Source organism: Bombus vosnesenskii, unplaced genomic scaffold (assembly GCF_011952255.1).
Source record: "Bombus vosnesenskii isolate JDL3184/JDL3185 unplaced genomic scaffold, Bvos_JDL3184-5_v1.1 scf7180000016279, whole genome shotgun sequence".
Taxonomy (NCBI): domain Eukaryota; kingdom Metazoa; phylum Arthropoda; class Insecta; order Hymenoptera; family Apidae; genus Bombus; species Bombus vosnesenskii.
In genome coordinates, this window is record NW_022884348.1 from 1,068,579 (window position 1) to 1,088,658 (window position 20,080).

Below are 20,080 nucleotides of genomic sequence, written 5' to 3' on the forward strand. Positions count from 1 at the left end.
TTATTCAGAAGCAACCATGTCAATGATATTCGATTGATAGGTTTCAAATTTCTATTTATTTAAAATTGACCATGACGTAAACAACTTGCTGTTTAATTCAATCCTATTACATCGAAATATCTTCGTATAAATTTCCTTTGTAGAACATATTTGTTGAAATTAAAGACTAAAATTTCCTACAGAAGAAATACGTACTATTTTATATGGAAAGAATGGATGTTGATTTACATATAAGCAAAAAATTTTCGTCTTTGTTAGTTCGGTACTCTGTGGCGCGAAACATATTGCGCGGGAAAGTTTGTTTCGCCTATTTATACGCGTTGTTTTGCGGAACAACACGAAATAGCGATATATAAAGTAGTAACTAACTAAGAAGGACGATAACATGTACGAGGGTATAGCAACAAACGAAAGAAATAAAGGGAATACAGTCTTTACCACAAAAAATGAATTACATTTGAAAAAGTCATAAATTAATATTATTATTAAAAGAAATTGGAATTTTAAGCAATTATACTATTTTTATGAGGTTATAAATTTGTCAACCTATCGATTAATAATTTTTTAAACAATATGTATTATGTATTTTGTACCAAAACTAACGCGATTTAGTAATCTAATTTTATTAATTAAGGATAAATAATAACTACTGAAATTAAAAAATTACCAACCTTGAATATATAACGTTTATGTATTTTATCAATATTTTAAGATAAAAGGGGAGAAGACGCCAATTCTCGTCTACTCTGCCCTCTATGACGGTCCGTTAAAACACTCGACACACTATCGAAAAGATTCCACGTCTCGATAGCTCCACAGATAACTCGATAACTCGAGTCATTTGTGGTTTACGGAACACCGTGACACATCTCCTGTAATACCGATCATTTAAAGGTCTTATTACGCTCTTTATAATTTATAACATGTTGTCGAGTACATGTATATGTGTACGTACTCCTATTGTTTAAAAATCAAAATTTGAAAACTGTAGTTATTAAGTTCAAAAAGCTTAAAAAGTTTAATTATGCCCGTATGTTAAGAAAAAGTTATCTTCACATTTAGTACAAATAGAACCACGGACGAGATCCCTCGTCCATCGATTTCCTTTTGTCGTTTAAAATTAACGAAACATTTACAACAGGCCATGAAATCATTCGCTCACTCTTTGCAATGAAAACAACAGAAGCGCATTTGAAGCATTTGTTCTCACTTTCTTACGTGTATATCGTGGAGACACGAACAGATATACGTTTCCACTTTCATTTTTTATTTATACTAGAATGGAGAATAAACGAGCATCCGTTCGCCTAGTGTAAATGTACCATAATAATAGTTCACGTTCAGATAAACGAACATAATGACCAGAAGTTTGTTTAATTGAGCATTAACATGGCAATAACTAAGATTTTGTTTGAATAAACGGAGCACGTTCAAACGAACTAATTACAATAAACGTAACGTTGTAAATTGTAGTGTTGTAAATTGTAGTGGACGTAATAAAAGCTCCGATTCTTTTCGAGGTCGGTATTTCAGGATGCGAGATGCGAAATTTCATATAATCTCACGTCTATTCCGTATTTAATTAATGATAGTACCATTTAAGGATGAAATAAAATTTTAAATTTTATTATGTAAAATTATAAAATTTATTTAAAAAAATATGTTCCGATTTGGAGGCGCCGGGTATCGATCCCGGTACCTCTCGCATGCTAAGCGAGCGCTCTACCATCTGAGCTACGCCCCCGGTATTTTACGACATTTTTATCTTATATTTTTATATTCGTTTATTTTTATATGATATGAAGTTTTTACTTATTTCACATTACAAAACGCATAATAATGCATGAAATGCATATATTGAACGATCTAAATCAATATTATTGCGATAGTATTAAAATGTTTATTAAGGACTGTAAAAATGTTACATTTCACATCAAATTTAATTTTTGTATGTTTCTAGATAAAGGAATGCTAACTTTTTCTTTTGTTAAAACATGTTCAAGTTAGAATTTGTATAAGAAACATAAAACAGTTCTGGTTCATGGTAGTGATACAATTAAACATGTTGGCCGTGACAATCACCACACATATTCATGGTCATATCATTGTTTCTTAACTATCGGCGTTATGCAAGGAAATTCTTAGTAAATAATGTACGTACTTAGTATGGATTCCATGAAACGAAAAGCCACATTTACGTTGTCTAAATTATAGGTCAACTTGCATTCGGTTACTATTAAAGCATAATTCAAACGTAATTTTCATAGTTTAAGAACTTAACACTGTATATCATAGAATTATATATACAATGATAACATTGGGTGGAAAATAGCTTTAACCTTCTGTTTTGACAAACCTTTTTAACATTATGTTTTAACGATAAACAAGTACGCGTTAATAATAATATACGTGCATATTATGAAATAAATTATAAAATATCGCAGTTTAAGCAGAATATTAATAATTCTCAGTAAAATAAAAAACTCAAAGTACTACCTACTTACACGCGGATTAAATCGTGATGCGAGATCGCGACAGGATCGCGCATAAATCGAGCACGGAACATGAAACGAAAAGCAGCGATGACTCGAGCGCGACTCATGCTGCCGATTGTTAAAAAGTGAAGTCTGTTGCGAATTCTCAACTAAGTGCCGATCAGTCAGGTTGCAACCGATCGGTTGATATCGCGAACCTTGAACGAAATTAACGCTCAAGGTGGAGGTAAATTAAATATACCGGGTAGTATGGTTATTTATTTGCACCTTTTAGTATACACGAAGAGTTTGACGTTTTGATGAAGACTATTGTAAGATTTTGTTGATATTGCTTCCAGAAACTTAGTCTGGTCTTTATATACTAATTTTCCTTATAACTATTTCCTTTGACTTGACCCATCGGACACTTGGGCTGATCATAACCTCTTAACGAGGTTAAGTATCACTTGGGAGATAGGAAATCACTTGGAAAGGTTTGGACTTTTGAACAACAAAGGCAAAGGTGCTGTCCGAATCATAAACGGACGGCCACTCCAAATCCCGAACAGAGTCGACTATGCTGACTCTTCTGAATTTTTTGCCGATCAACTGTGATTAACAATGACGCGAGCCGATATCGGCTCGTCGATTTCTATCTCTGTGTGCTCTTGTTCCATTGGTTTCCTTGAATTTTCCGGAACATGCACAAGTCTAAGCTATTTGAACGGCTGATGTACAGAAAAGTTAACGGCGAATATGAAAGAATAAGAAATTACCATTCTCCGTTGTTCGCTGTGATAACACTTCCAGGTGTTAGAAAAACAAACGCGACGAGCTAAATGGTTGGGATATAAGATACGAGGCAAAAACATTCACAAGATTCTCACTTTTCGTTGTTTCCAAACAAGCGAAACTTTCTGAAAATACGATGACTTGATGTTTCTTGTTTTTAATAACTTGTTAATAATTATACTTTATTTATTTAATCAAGAGCTTGGTAATGATTAACATAAAAAAATTTTTCAAGTCGGCTCGTTGGTCTAGGGGTATGATTCTCGCTTCGGGTGCGAGAGGTCCCGGGTTCAAATCCCGGACGAGCCCAAGGTAAATCTTTTTTTGTTCTTTTCTTAATTACTCATAGGGTTGATAATTACAGATTTAATGGTATAATATTCCATTTAACCGTTATTCTTTTTAGTCAATGAATGGAGAGTTCAACTCATGTGGAATGCACAACAAAATATGAAGTTAAATTATAAATGTACTAATTGTGGTTACATTAGTAACTTTAAGCAATTTTACTTTTCCCTTGGCTGGATTATACATGTAGACAAAGAAGCACCAGTCAGTTGGCAGCTAAATCTCAATGGACTATTTGTGAAACAGGATTAACAGATTGATTTCATTCATTGCATTATTCACACGTTGTGTTATATTATCCACGTGTAAATATCGTTATGGATTATAAAATATAACCAAGTTTGAAGCGTTGATATGAAATTATTAATTTATCGATATTTTTTATTCCATTCCATTTGGTCAGGTCTGTAATATTCACGAAATGTTGACGAAAAAGAGCAACACGTAATACGACAGCAGCCTGAAGTAATCGAAGATATGTTGTAAATTGTTCTAATTAGAAATTTAACAGTTAGAGGTTTTTAGCCATTATCTGCTCACGTGTAAGATAGCTTACAAGGCTAGTTCAAATAAGTCCCTCATTTCTATAGCCCAGTTATAATGATGCAAAGATCATGCATATGTAAATAAATATTGCAACGAATACAAACTTATTACGAACCTTACACGTCACTTTTAATGTTATCCTCAATTATTGCTTAAAGTAACCAAAAGTTATTTTGGCTATTTTATTATTAAATTATGTATAATTTATATGTTAATATACAGGTGCCCCCATCACAAAATCCACAGAAATCATACTGTATGTCGTTAAAACTCATGGAAATATCCTGAATTTTAATTATTGTTGTATCATGAGTGGTATTGTTTCGCATAAAAATTACATACGATTATATACGTAAGGCGATGCAAATAGAATCTAAGATATGCAGGAAATGAATGGAAAAATCGCCTTTGCCTTTTATGTATTGTCGTAATCTACCAAGGTTGGCCGCAGCATTCAAAATCGATTTAGTTGATAGTATACACAGAAACGCCGGCCATTTAAACACCGTTATAATCGGTAAATGGGAAATGGTCTTAGGTAGCCGAAGCTATATAAAGGGGATGGCTCTATTATTACAGTCAGTGGGCTATATACTCGTCGTAGGTAAAACTTGTCTTAAAAATTTCAAGTCTGCTTTCTCTTCGCCCAAATTGCAAATTAACTTCGCTTTTAAGTAAGTAAATTTACTTTTATTCAATGACTCAATTTGTATCTTGTTACCCTTAATTTCATGTTCATGAATTCACGGATTTATTGAACGTTACTGGTCAGTCGTACGATTTATCGATCGTTCTGTGTATTAATTCATTAAGAAAATGATGGTTGATACGATGTTATTTCAATTCTATCGTAAGTCATAAACATTACCATAGTGGAGTGATCGATCTGTAGCGAATCTTAAATGTAAGTCAATTGATTGCATAAATTGCGCGCTTTGATTAATTTTTAACATTTAAAAATAGTTGATAGTTAAATACCTCATTTTTTAAGTAGGGAATGCGATAAAAGTCTACTTGGAAAGATTAATTGAATCGTACAAATAGAAATATAACGAGATGCGAACTTATCTTTTATGGTAAATTAATAAATTACAATTGCCAACGAATTAAAATTTACGAAGATACGTAAAAGTGAGAAAATAATTAGTTTTAGTTACTTCGCCGAATATCTATTATTCTTTTATTATTTTGTTACTGTTACATCTGTTACATCTGTTATTATTTTGTAACTCGTTTCGTATGTTTCAAATTATATCATTTTTTAACGTAAAATGACGTCAACATTATACCAGCAATTATACGAAATACAACATATTTTCCAAATTTATAAGATAAGTACTATTTAGACAGCTAATATAAAATTCGAAAATGTGATAACAGCGATCTGAATGATTATTATTTATTCGTTTTTTTATTTTTAACACCTTTCTCCACCGATATAATTTTCTTTGATGAAACGAAGGCCGTTATGCTTGGATGCTTTGATTTTATATTCTTCCGTGTGTTCTGGATTATTTCAAGGACATTTTTTCTATGTTTAAAATTTTTACAGCTTCTTTTTGTTTATTAAAAGGAGGTAAGAGTATTTAGAAACGATTTCTTATATTTCATCAGTGAACAAAATTAGACCGTCAGTTGTTTTTAAATGTTAAATACTCCTTTTCCATATTAAAATTTGTTTTTCTACCAAAATCGTTTCTACAGAGCTACCCGTAATGTGTATTCTGAATTATCGTACATCGTATTAATTATTTTAATTAGAAATTTAAGCAGCCTCTACTAATGAAATAATTTTTATCGAAAGTGTCATAATATTTTCAATATTATTACATAAATTTTAGGAATTTATCTATCTAATTATTTACTCACATACATACAACGTGTTGAAAATGACAACGTGAGTTCGTGCTCGCCACCCATACGCAGATGCGTTAGTTATAAGAAATAGTAACTAGAAGATAATCCTAGTTACAATCGATAGATTTAATCGATAGGCTTAAGATGCTTTCTTGTTTTTATCCCTAGTTTTTCTAAGCGCGTGCAATAAAGGTTATTTCGGCTCACAACGGTGTGATAGATTTATCCATTCAATAAAATAATAACTATTGTGATCCTACCTCTGAGTATAGAAATAACAACACGATGTTACTACGATTTCGTAATGATATTTTTATGTTAAATTTATGCTTTTATATCATTTTTATACAGTAGACGTTCGTATAATGTGATGTTCGTGGCGCGTATTACGCGATCAGAAAATTAATACCGCGCACGTGTATAACACAATAACTGTATAAGTACTATGTGGCAGTAAATCTTAGAAAGTGTATGTGGAAATATTAGAGCTGGAAGAGCATATATTACCATCTTAGGCAGCGCCATTTGTAATCGTTTTGCCTCTACTTTCTCCCTGTACTGTTGTATAATAGAGATCATTTAATTAAAGTAATAAGCTGAAATTGTGTGTAAATTGATAGCTTGATAACGTAAAAGAACAGAAGATACAGTAAAAACTAACAAATAGGCGTATGCGTTACTATACAGTGTTAAGTAATAAATAGAAAAAAAATTATTTCTTTCATATAATAAACAATCAATAGTTTCTCAACTATTGAGCTTCTTCTTTAAATAATTTGCATAAATCTAATTTGTAACATAATCGTGCTTCAACTATGCAACTGTTTACGCATAATGGCTCATAATGGTATCAGATTTCCGCGTTTAGCGTAACAAGTGTCGTTAACAGGTCACCTGTTAACATCGAGGAATTCTATAATTTGTGACATTAGAACCTCGTTAGACAATCTGTTTAACCATTTACGATACTTTCATGAATTTCTTCGAAACGCTTCTTGAAATAGAATCTTTTCCGTTTCTTTGGTGTTACACGCTGATTAAGTTTTTTTTTTTTTTTTTTGAATAATTATGGAGAAAGCAGGAGAAAGTTTTCTATATGTGGATATTTAAAGTTATCCAGCGCGGTTGAAGAAAAGTCAGTTACTCGTGGACCATTCTCGATTCGATATCTGTGTCATAGTTTTCAGTCACGTGTTATTCCATTCGATCATCAAGATCGATCTCGATTTGAAATTTGAGATTCGTATGTTATTCGGTGCTAATGTTATGTGAGTATTTGTTTCGTGCTTTCTTATTCACAAATTATCATTTCGAATCTGTGAATGTCAAAAGCAAACAAGTTTCAGGATTTTATGTATTTCAGTTTGATGTTCTTTGTGAAGAATCGCGGATAATTGTGTTTTGTTTTAATTATCGTTTTAAGTAATGACGTGTCCTGTTTATTATTATAAAAATGTCATGGAGAATATTTCCTTAATGAATTTCAGTTTGTGAATCACATGTACCTGTTAACTTGGAATAAAAAAATATACCGTTAATGTGTTGAAATGTAAATTAGCTCTTCTCGTTTGGAGAGAAAATAATGTTTTGTGTGTGACGTGCTGATAAATGAAAACGTACGCGTTACGTTTCATTGGTAATGTGGCGAATGCATCGAACGTATCGGATCCGTTAGTGCAAATAGTTTCTGCTAGAAAGGATTATTCGTTCGGATGAAAGTAAAATATATCAATGTTTAGCCGTAAGACAAATCAGCACATGCGATTCAAATCTTTTATACGCTTCGAGAAAAATAATTTAAATTTGTCTACAATCATTTTTTATTATATAATTATTTTTAGAATGTGTTTTGAATATTCTTATCGATACTATTTCCATTATCAAATAACTTTTCTTCGTTGCTCTTTTTATCCTTTTTAACATCTTATTTATTTACCTATTTTATTTACAGACACAGAAATAATCATCCGAACGTCCTAATTTTCGTAAATTCTTGCCAACAATGGACAGCAAGGAGTTCCTCGATTTTGGCAAGGCAATGATCGATTTCGTGGCTAATTATACGGACAACATAAGAGATAGAAATGTCCTTGCGGATGTGGAGCCAGGATATCTTTCTAAACTGCTACCGGAAGAAGCTCCACAGAAACCGGAAGATTGGCAACAAGTGCTTATAGACGTCGAGCGTTATATTTTACCAGGGGTAAGACATTTTATTACCTGCAATTTTTCTCTCCCTTAAAGAAAAGGATTTCGTAATTTTGTAATTTTACTCGCTATTCAATTACCGGCATGAGAAAAATATATTTCTTATTACGTCATTACAAAATGGCCTGTTGGCCTATCGAGATTAATTGGGATCAAAGAATGGAAAAAAAGTTGGATTATAGACGTTCGTGCGAGGAATATTTCTATTAACCTTCGTACTAATTGTAGGAGTTCTTACTGTAACTCTTAATGTCTCTACTCTGTACTGTTTTATTTCACTTAGTCTATTTTGTCTCGCTTGCACTGTCTACTTTTTACCGTTGGTCCTTGTGCAGTAAATCTAAGTACTTGGAGTTATCCGGAGGGACACGATTTTATTTTTTCGCGTTCGAAAACTATTCAACTCGTTAGAAGCATATTCGCGAAGAATCCACCAACAGCTGTAACATGTTCGTGAGCAGTGTTCGTCAACGGGTTCATTAGTTGGTGGTGACGCATCTTAAGAAACACATACATAAAACTGTTTCAACAGATAAAATACAGTCTGCCAAATTTCTGGAGAAATTCGCAAACTTTACTTATCGCGAATTGATATTAAAAAATAAATAATAAATAATAAGCAGAAGAAACTTTGACATTACTTGTGGAATTATCGTTTTCTCTTCGATAATTGTTATCCGATCATATAAATATTTAATACAACTTTTTTATTGAATGAATCGTTTTTTTACAGGTGACCCATTGGAATTCACCACACTTCCACGCATTCTATCCAACGGGAAACTCGTATCCCTCGATTGTAGCTGATATTCTAAGCGCTGCCATTGGTTCTATAGGATTATCGTGGATAGCTTCTCCTGCGTGCACTGAACTAGAAGTAATAACATTGAATTGGATGGCAAAATTATTAGGATTACCAAAACACTTTCTGCACAGTAACGAAGGGTTTGGAGGAGGTGTTATACAGGTAAATAATTATAAAAAAGTAAGGGTACTGTAGAAGAATATTAAAAATATTCTTCATACAGGAAAACATTAAACATGTTTTCGTTCGTGTTCCAATAATATTTCTATTTCGTATAAAACATTTGTAAATAATATTTTAATTTGTGAAGTAGTATTTATTATTATGTATACGACTGAACGCTGTATTATGAACGAATTATCGAATCGGATGATTTACTTAAATAAATTTAGAATATATGTATAAAATTTTATATACATATAATATAAAAATAAATATATAAGAATATATAAAAAGATAAATATATAAAATATTTTAAAATAATAAGTCAAACAACGGTATATGCTATTCAATAACGCATATAGCGTTTCGACGAATGAACGCGAATTAGTACACGAACTTGACGCCAGAGGGAGAGGCTTCTCGCTAGTGAAGTAGCTACTGATATAATATAACTGCCAGCAGAACGAGTGGTTCGGTACTCTGGTTTCCCTTCAAATCACGTATAAATCTTTCGCCTTTTACTAAAGATTTCCGTGGAGGGGAACAATTGATGAGTCTGTAAACTAATTTTTTGTCGCACCCAACGTATGTTGGGTCATTTATAATTGAAAAACATAACAATTTTTGCAGGAAATTGAACGATGGTAAATGCCAAAGATATTCTCTCAACGGATAGACCGTTGTTAAAAATTTTCTTGCAGATCGTCTTTGAAAATGCGTTGTAAAATGCAGGAATTATGTATGTTTGAACGTTCAAAATATTATCATTAGGTATGAAATACCTGCAATTCACTTCTCAAGTTTTTGTGAAAGGAGTTATTCTCTTAGTATTTATTTAACAGGAGATGTTATATGAAGATGAAGTGATGGGTCGAGTAAAATTTTGTAGATGACAAAATTGTTCAGTATTTTGTTATATATTTCAGCAATTTTTAATAGTCGGTAACATTAATTAAAAAAAAATTGGGCTCGTCCGGGATTTGAACCCGGGACCTCTCGCACCCTAAGCGAGAATCATACCCCTAGACCAACGAGCCGATGTGTACAGCTGCTGATTGATTATTAAGAAAATTAACAATTGTACAACAGTATTGACAAAATGAAATAAGTTTTAGAAATTATTGTAACTTCATTTTCATACATTACTTTACGAGTATACCGTTTTAGTTCTACCTCAAGGTTATTATTCATTCGTACTACAACCGTGTCAAATTGATTTGTTATTAAATTAATTTATTTAAATTTAAATCACAATATATGCAATACAATTTATTCTAAGTAAATAAGTTAAAATCTTTCAAATAAATCACGATTTTCATATGCAGTAGTAACTTGAAATTATAAGCACGTATATTTTTTAATTGCATTCGAGTAAATAAAAAATTAGAAATTCTGCGTGCAAAATATTGTTGGTAATTTGGGCTATTGTTAATACAGTAATTTTTATTTGTGTGGAATAATTAGGGATCAGCCAGCGAGACCACGTTAATAGCTTTGTTAACAGCAAAGGAACAAACAACACGTCGTATGAAACATCTACACCCAGATTTGGATGAAGCTATCATCAAGAACAAATTAGTTGCATATGGATCTGGTATGTATCGTATAATGCAAAACTTGTTGTCCATTTTAATCTCTTAATTATTTTTCTAAATCTCCTTGTTTTAATCAGTATTATAAATTATAATTTAAGGTGATTTATAATTACGTCCATGATTTATAATAATTACATCTGTGCGTATTAAATATATAAATTATTTAATTTCTAATATATCAATATTCTCAATATATTTAGCCTGCGATTGCTTTTCTACATCCTGTTTTTATAGGTTAAAATGTTATCTGTCGTCTAAACTATGTATTGTCGATAATATCATTATTTGACCAGAAGCCAAAAAGCTAATTACATGTATAAAATGGTTAAATAAATCGACATACGAAAGTTACCGTACGAAGGTATCATTTAAATAAGAAAATTCTACTCTTTAAGATCTACTCACATTCGTAAATTCAAGTTTCATTGTTTTTATACGTTTTTTGAAATTTGCTCTACAGATCAATCGAACTCGTCTATAGAGAAAGGGGGAATATTGGCATCGATTCCTGTGAGACTTTTACCTACCGATGACAAATGTGTCTTACGTGGTGAAACGTTGCTGAGAGCGGTCAAAGAGGATTTAGAGAAAGGTTTAATACCGTGTTGCGTGATATCAACTTTGGGAACCACTGGTACATGTGCTTTCGATAAACTTGACGAATTGGGACCTATTTGCAAGGAATACAATATGTGGTTGCACGTCGACGCAGCTTACGCAGGTAAATCTATTCTTATAAGATATTATCTTTGTAGTAGCTGTGTTCGTATATTTTTGTTAAAATAAGGATACTATAGGGATATTGAAATTTTTTAATTTAAAATTTAAATTGACAAACACGTCGAATTACGACTAATTGCGAACGAATATATTGTTTTCTTTTCTTTTACAGGTGCTGCCTTCATTTGTCCCGAGTATCGATATTTAATGTCCGGCGTTGAATATAGTGATTCCTTTGTTGTGAACGCGCACAAGTGGATGTTAGTTAATTTCGACTGTTCTCTTTTTTGGTACGTATATACTTTTATTTCACGATATTAAAATCGAACGATAATTGGATAACAGAAAAGAATCGAAAATGATTTCAGGGTTAAAGATTCTAGGAAACTTGTCGAGACGTTTAACGTAGAAAGAATTTACTTAGAACATAATAAACAAGGACCAGTTCCAGATTACAGAGTACGTGCTTTTTCTTAAAAATATCGATTTACTTTATTCCGTTATATCGTAAAATGTCTTATGCTTCAAAGTTATTTTAGATTTGAACAAAAATTTAATACGCTAACAATTATTTTTCAGCACTGGCAAATTTCTTTGGGTCGCCGTTTCCGCTCCTTAAAAATCTGGTTTGTACTTCGTATATACGGAAGCGAAGGAATCGAGCAATATATACGAAATATGATACAAATGGCAGAGATGTTTGAAAATTATGTTAAATCTGACGATAGATTTGAACTAGCGACAGAGAGGTCTATGTCTTTAGTCTGTTTCAGATTGAGGGTATGTACGACAAAATGAAGACGCTTGTATCGCACATTGACTTTCTTACAATTTGGTAACTGGTGGTACAAGCGGAAAGAGGGTGATTCTACGTGAAAAAAGAAGTCGAAAATATAGAATAAAAATTTTTCGTTCGGGGCTTTGTTTTCGAGAAAATCGATTTTGAATTTTCGCTCGGTACGCGTGCGGTACGTTATAGCGAATCTCGCTGTAGATCGCTGTCTCGATGGAAAAATAAAAAAAAAAAAGAAAAAAAAAATAAAAAAATGCATTTTCAATTGAAAAGTTTGAAAAAAAAATACTTTATGACGAACTTAAAAAATATTTCTTATTTCAGGGTGATGATCGGTTGACAAAGGAACTTATCGATCGCCTAACAGAACGGAGGAAGCTTTATGTAATTGCTGCGACGCACCGTGGAAGATTAATCGTCCGATTTGTGGTAGGTTCGCGTATTTCTCGCGAAGAAGATATCACGTTTGCATGGAAGGAAATTACGAGTCAAGCGACAGAAATTTTGCAATCATTGACTCCTGCTGTAGAGAGAGAGGTACATGAATCTTTCAAAAATTCGGCAGGCGATATCGTGTCGAGGATACAAAGTTTGAACATTGAATCAAAAACGCAAAAGATATCGTAGAGCTGTGCTGCATAATGTTACTTCAATGTGTTGCAAAAAGATTCTTTGACCAGAGACAACGTCAAGGAAGAATAAAAGAATCATTTTGTACGAAACTTGATTTTTAGTAAAATTACATGGTAGTATATGTATTTACAGATTTAGGCTGCCGAACAAAAAATATTCTTGTTCAAATAAATTAATGAGAGAATAGTACAAGATTTTTGAAAATTATATATCGCAGCTTTAAATAATTATTATTTGAGTGTTAGATCATATAAATATACCACAACAACAGAGATATTCTACGGAAATAGACTATACAAAAAAAATATAGGATATAATTTGTAATTTAATTTAAGCTCGAATTATATCGTAAGAATGTATCTTCGTCGACAATAAATATTTTAAGTCCATACGAACTATCTTTGATCCTTAACATTTATATTTTTGCGATAACGAAATGATCAACTTCGGTAAAAAAATTAAATTCCAAAAATTGGAATCTTCGTATCGTATTTCGAAATCCGTGCATGACTCTAACCTTCTCACGTACCATGTACATTTATGTAGAAATATATAGCGGCACACGAGCTAGAGGACAAGCCAAAACATGTTGCTGTTTTGCCTCGGAGTATCAACATCGTTAGGACATTCATAATGTAATAATAAATAAACTCCGTGCAAAAGAATCTCACCGCCACGTGCAACCGTCAAACGAAGACGAATTTGAATTTTCCGGTATTCCCTCGACCAGTATTAATAAAGCAGAAAAAAGAGGTCGAAAATATAGAATAAACATTTTTCGTTCGAGGCTTTGTTTTCGAGAAAATCGACTTTGAATTCTCGCTCGGTACGCGTGCACTTTATCGCGTCTCGTTATAACGGATCTCACTGTAGATCGTTGACTCGATGGAAAAATTAAAAAAAAAAAAAAAATTAAAAAAAAAAAAATTAAAAAAAAATGTTTGTTCTATATTTTCGACTTCTTTTTTCGCGTAGAATCACCCCCTTTCCGCTTGTAGCACCAGTTACCAACCACCCTGTATATTTACGCGAATAGCAAGAATTTTTTATCAAATGATAAGATACAATATTAAAGCAACTATATGAATAAATAAATAGATTTATATTTGCGCTAATATTACGTACGTACCTAGCTACAGCAAGTTGAATAGCTTAAAATAATTAAAATGCAAAAACGAATAAACAATGCTACGCATAAAAATATAGAAACTTTGCATATGAACATTTAAATACCTGCTACATCCTCTTTTCATTTCGACGATTTATCCCATTTATCCAATCAGATGTATGCGTTATGTAATTTATGACTTACGATTTCAGTGATCCGTTAGTTAAAGTAATTCAATGACTAAGTAAAATCTTTATCATAGTTGGCTTTGATGAATATTCTCGACAGTAAAACATCATGACGGTAAGGATCGTTTGTTTGCGCGTGTGATATGCTCTCTTCATAGCAACGTTCGCCAATAAGGAACTCACCTTAATTATATCTAAATTTTTATCAAGATTAATTTTCATCGTCTTCATGAACAAATCCAGTGATTTCGCCGATTTATGTCCAATGAGATGCTACTTAAGAGGGCTAAATTATCGTTTCGAATATTCCGAACAATTCTAGTAAGGTAGATAAAGACATTCCTACGTATGTCACTTCACTTAACCGTGTGAAACTCGTGTCTTCGATTTCTTAATCATGTTCCGCGTATAATTTCTAACAAAAACAACGAGTAATTGATAAAAAGTCTGTTTATTTCATTTGTCGTAAAGATACGTATGATTTTGTAGAAAAGTTTTTGCGAGGTTGGAATTCACGTTTAACAGCTCCATCTACTGTCTGTGTCAGATTAGACAGGGGGATCTGATATTTAACTTAGAATGTCTTTCTTTCTCTGTATTTTTATCGATGCTTTTTAATCGTTAATTAAATTAAACGACAGTTATTAATTTTACACTGCAGGAAAATGGTCGGTAGATCGAAAGATACGACGGTGTTCTAACAATTTGTTTATGAAATCATGACTGACATATATCTTACGTACTTAGGAATAATTGTTAGGAAAAGAATTTAAGTAACAGACTTCTAGAAAGCAGTGAAATGTACCAACGTAAAATCAATTAATTTGTACGATCTATGCATATGTAGAAACTTTGCATCGAGCAAAGGAGGAAAAGAAAAAGATATACCACCATGTCCAAAACTAGCCAGATTCGAAACGTGTCAGTTGGACCCCTGTATGCTGGATCCATGCAAACCAGAACCAACGGTTGTTATCATTGGTGCAGGAATGGCTGGACTTTCAGCGGCGCATCGGTTGGCGCAATGTGGCCTTCAAAATTTCACGATATTAGAGGCGACGGATAGGTATTTAAAATATATTAAATTAATATAATTGCGCTAGAGTATTATCAAACACCTATAATTGTTATCTAAAATACAATTTTGTCGAATAAAGACATACGAGTTGACGTTTCAAAAAAAAAAAAGGCATACGATTTCCATAGTTTCTCGCAAACCCTTTATTAATTTCACTTTTTTTATTTAGCAGTCAAACTCTGTAGCAAAAGATACTTTTACGCCTTCGAGATGTTTTTGATAGAAGCTTCGTTCAAATGATTAATTAACATTTTAAGATAAATCTCGAGTCACTGACTTCTAAATACCTCTGGATACTTGATTTTCATCGATACTTATATTCGTCATTGAAAGAAACAAAAGATCAAAATTTCAAAGAAACGTTTAAAAACGAATTACCTGGTACCTATAACGAATCTTGTTTGTAGACCAGGAGGTCGAATTCATTCGTGTTGGTTGGGTGATGTGGTGGCCGAGATGGGTGCAACCTGGATCGAAGGAGGGTGCGTGGCGAATCCTGTATTCACGTTAGCTGCTCAAGAAGGTCTTCTGAAGCCACCGCTCTTCAGGCCTGATCCGAGTCGTGGTCTTTTTTGTACAAGCGATGGCCGCGCTATCGATCTTCCTGTCAGCATTACGGCTTATCATACGTTTCGGCAGATCGAGCAACAGGCGGCAACTCTTTTCTCTCTAGGTTGTGGCCGCACCCACGGAACGTTGCTGAATTTTATGGGCGTTCGAATTCAGCAGGAGCTGCACAATTTTCCGGAGGAGCAACGGTACAGTTGTCCAGGTCAACTGCAAACTTTATCAGCAGCGATGTAAAAGTAGTTGTGGTCTTTCAGTAATTATTAAACGTTATTTACAATAGTAAATATTCGTTAAGAAATGAAAGTAACGTTCGGCACACCATTTCATTAGAATATGTCGAATTAATTGCAAGCATCGACCTTTTAATTGCGAGCAATTCTTTCGACTCACGTACTCACTTGGCCGATTATTTCACGTTCATTTACGTTCGTATTTATACAAACGTGGCGCGCGAGATTCTCTAATTAATCAACGTTACGTTACATCACTGCGTTTTTAACGACACGATATCGTCGATCGTTCTGCTTCGGTACCATCGGTGATCTCGCGATTTCAGATATGACGCGGCCAGGGTGATGTACGGGATGACAAACTGCGTGAGATGTCGCTGCGGAGATGATCTGTCGCTGGTTTCTGCAGATCAGTTTGGAAGTTATATCGAGATACCTGGTGGTAACGTGAGAGTGCCCCTTGGATACGTCGGAGTGCTTGCACCTCTGTTACGAGATTTGCCGAGTTGCGCTCTCAAGTTGGTTGAAACAAACATTGTCATAAATGTCATTTTCGCAGGAGAAGTTTATTTCTTCGCTGTGAAAATTACTCCGTCGTAAAAATTTCGAGGGAAATACTATCTTGGATTATTTATTTCTGAAGATAAAATCCTTGTAAAAATACTTTATTTATCCGATTCTCGTTATTTTTATCACACGATTCCGCGTCTTGGTGTATTTTCATATTAAAAAATATGACATTATTTTTGGAAATATTTATCGATCGATCGTTCCTGAATTTGATATTAAAACGCGTTAAGACAGGTTGCCGAAAATGTGATTGACAGAGCTCGAAATGCACTGAATTTCGAGCTCATTTTAATTGTTAATTTATTAGTCATTATCATTAGCGAGAGACGTCTATTTCAAAATTCATCTTATTAACTGTGAAACTCGATTTTCTTCGCGAATCTTCCGCAAGAGTGAAATTCGTAAACTCTCATCGTAAACATCTCTGTGACAAAATCTATTCATAACGTTTCCAGTACACAGATTAGTTTCTTTATAGTTCATTATTCACCCAAACTTACAAGTATTCGTTGATCAATATCAATTTACTGCTCTTATCAGAATACGTTGAATGCATTAAACTGTAAAACCTATTTTATAGTTTTAAGATACACGAATGAACTTTTAAAGTCGATTTATTAGCAACGATATTATCAGTTGCTTCGCTGTTAAAAAACTATAGATTCTTCAAGATTAATATGTTGTTCATACTTGCAAAAATTTTACTATATTAATAGGCATTCACAAATATCACGCAGTAAACGTAAACGCTGTACATTTTTCAAAAATCGAAACCATCTTCCAAAGTACGAACTAATATTATTATTATTATTGTCAAAAAATACTTGCAAGAATAACTTGCAATTTATCAATTTACTAATAGCATTATTAATCGGTAAACTACTGTGCAAGAGTGATACGTTTCAGGTACCGAACTTACGTTTGTATGAAATTTATTTTTATATTAGATACTGCAAGCCAGTGAGTTGCATTAGATGGGGCGCCATAAGCGATTCGTGTCCTCGGGCGGTGGTGAAGTGTTGCGATGGCGAAGAATTTCCAGCCGATTACGTGATCGTCACAGTGTCCCTTGGTGTCTTGAAGCATCAACACGATAAACTTTTCTGTCCAGCATTACCCGCGGAAAAAGTCGAAGCTATTTGCAAATTAGGATACGGATACGTAAATAAAATATTCCTGGAATATGCAAGGCCGTTCTGGGTTTGGAAGGAGGGAGGCATTAAACTGGCTTGGTCAGCTGATGAACTCGCTGACAGATGCGACTGGGTGAAAGGTAGGCTAAGCTTGTTTTTCAACGTGCCACTGACAAGTTGTTTGGAAACTTGACGAGAATGTTATTCATTCATTGTGAAATTATGGTGAATCGAAAGCGAAACTTGAAACAGCAAAAAAATATACGATTAGTAAGTTTTACGTTTTCGACTATTATCTTTTGAATGAACTTGAATAAAGATGCAAATTATCCTTTGTAGTTTCAATTACTTTTCATAAATTTATAAAATCGCCGTATGCTTTAAAAAACATTCGGCGTATTTGCCGAATTCGTCATACTTTGGCCAATCCAGCCAAGAAAGTAATATTATTTATCGGTATAAAAGTAGGAGAGAAATATTTCCCATCGAAATAATATCAACATAGTAATTTAGAATTTACTAATTTTAGTCAAATCTATTTGTACCTTCATCGGTATCTTGCTTTTCAAGTATCTTTTCTATATAATCTATAAAATTCCATTCTTACTTTTTCTTCAATTTAAATTCAAATTGTCATTTGATTATTTCTAAGCCATTGGATAAACTACAGATTTATTATTATTATTATTTTAAATTTCTTTCTAAATAACCGATCGATACTTTGATATATCTTAGGGATCTCAATAGTGGAAGAATTATCGACTTCGCAACATGTTTTATGTGCGTGGGTTTGTGGCCGAGAGGCGGCAGATATGGAATTGTGCTCCGACGAAGAGGTCGTGGAGTCGATAACAAGAGTTCTTCGACAATTTACCGGTGATCCTACACTTCCCTACCCAGCAAATCTTCTCCGAAGCAAATGGTGCATGGATCAATACTTTGCTGGTTCATGTAGTTATATGGGGATGAACAGTACCGTTGGTCATCAATGTGATTTAGCTAGTCCATTGCCAGGTACGCGAACACGTAATTTCTAGTCGTGAATATTTTTTAAAGTTAATTCGTTCGAGAAACGTCTAAAGATTCCGAAATTATTCTCATTACGTTGAAATTAATTTAATTATAGCGGTTCTGACCACTATGAAGTCTGTTCTTATTTTGCACCCACGATATATTTTTCCAACACTTACTTTACCGTTTTCTAGGTACCTGCGAGCCTATACCACCGATTCTTTTATTCGCTGGAGAAGCTACGATTCCAGGACATTACAGTACAGTACACGGCGCCAGATTGAGCGGTATTCGCGAAGCGGAAAGAATAATTCAATTAACGAAACGGTTCGGTGGTCCGCCAACGAAAACATCCGATAACAGCTGAGTTCGTATATAATTTCGTGCAAGTAAGAAGTTACCATAAATGGTATTCGTCATAGTAAACGTGCCCGTCTTCTGTCCAGGATGACACCGATCAACGCATTTCATTCAAATAAAATCTTTTATATTTGAAATTTGACGAAGCTAAGACATCGATGATTTTATATTATTTATGCAAAGCACGAAACGGAGAGTCGTGTTAAATTTTTTGAAAGATACGTTTAAACATTTTTCATTTGATAATTATATCTTTGGTTGTTGTAACGCATATTTCTGCTGTACCCTTATACCGCAAACTGTTAATCTTAATACAGAATATACGTTTTAGCATATTATTAAAATTAACGTTTCATTCACTTTCTTATAGTAAGATTTCAACTTTTCTGTCACAAGCACAGGAATACTGAATTCTTGTAACCTCTGCTACCCTGCTAGATCAGTGAAATCAAGTGTTTTGCAATACAGTGCACTCTAATAAATATTACAATTCTTATATTAGCAAATGATCCTTGTCATTAATTATTTCTAATTATTTCTAATAGCCCTTTATCTTTGTCAATGATTTTATTTTGCTGGCAATACTTGTCAGCTTATTATTCCGGTGGCAAATAATATTCGAACCTAGTGTCTCGAACATATCGAACATATCGTAAGAGTAAACGCAGAAGATTCATCTATGTACATGTAGATAGAATTAATTGTCATATTAATCGATGACAACATATAAAACAAGCATGCGAGACAACTATTGAGAAAGTCGTTTCTTGAAATAAATTGAAGAAGTCGAAGAACTTGGAGAAATTGAAGAAGGCGAGTTTGATTTTAGTAATTACATACATATATAGTTTATTGAATCGGCATTGTTATAACGATGATATCTCGATAAATATTTTCAA

General features: G+C 33.2%; 2 protein-coding genes and 4 non-coding genes across 6 annotated transcripts; 4 read left to right on the top strand and 2 right to left on the bottom strand.

The window, feature by feature from the left end:
- Positions 1-1,671: 1,671 nt before the first annotated feature.
- Trnaa-agc lies at positions 1,672-1,744 on the bottom strand. The gene has a single exon. It is a non-coding gene; the product is annotated as a tRNA-Ala (tRNA).
- A 1,759-nt stretch (positions 1,745-3,503) lies between these two features.
- Positions 3,504-3,575, top strand: Trnap-cgg. The gene has a single exon. It is a non-coding gene; the product is annotated as a tRNA-Pro (tRNA).
- Positions 3,576-4,744: 1,169 nt separating this feature from the next.
- On the top strand, positions 4,745-13,322 carry LOC117242860 (3,4-dihydroxyphenylacetaldehyde synthase 2-like). Its single transcript, XM_033509856.1, has 9 exons — positions 4,745-4,834; positions 7,969-8,220; positions 8,959-9,192; positions 10,657-10,786; positions 11,248-11,508; positions 11,680-11,797; positions 11,876-11,966; positions 12,087-12,287; positions 12,625-13,322. The coding sequence occupies exons 2-9, from the start codon at positions 8,020-8,022 to the stop codon at positions 12,925-12,927; spliced, it is 1,539 nt and encodes a 512-aa protein (XP_033365747.1). The 5' UTR covers positions 4,745-4,834; positions 7,969-8,019; the 3' UTR covers positions 12,928-13,322.
- On the top strand, positions 9,668-9,788 carry LOC117242900. Its single transcript, XR_004495347.1, has one exon. It is a non-coding gene; the product is annotated as a U5 spliceosomal RNA (small nuclear RNA).
- Positions 10,158-10,229, bottom strand: Trnap-agg. Its single transcript has one exon. It is a non-coding gene; the product is annotated as a tRNA-Pro (tRNA).
- Positions 13,323-14,326: 1,004 nt separating the features above from the next.
- Positions 14,327-19,508, top strand: LOC117242887 (peroxisomal N(1)-acetyl-spermine/spermidine oxidase-like). Its single transcript, XM_033509934.1, has 7 exons — positions 14,327-14,555; positions 15,077-15,295; positions 15,715-16,065; positions 16,434-16,625; positions 17,625-17,950; positions 18,546-18,824; positions 19,016-19,508. The coding sequence occupies exons 1-7, from the start codon at positions 14,488-14,490 to the stop codon at positions 19,186-19,188; spliced, it is 1,608 nt and encodes a 535-aa protein (XP_033365825.1). The 5' UTR covers positions 14,327-14,487; the 3' UTR covers positions 19,189-19,508.
- The last annotated feature ends 572 nt before the right edge of the window (positions 19,509-20,080 follow it).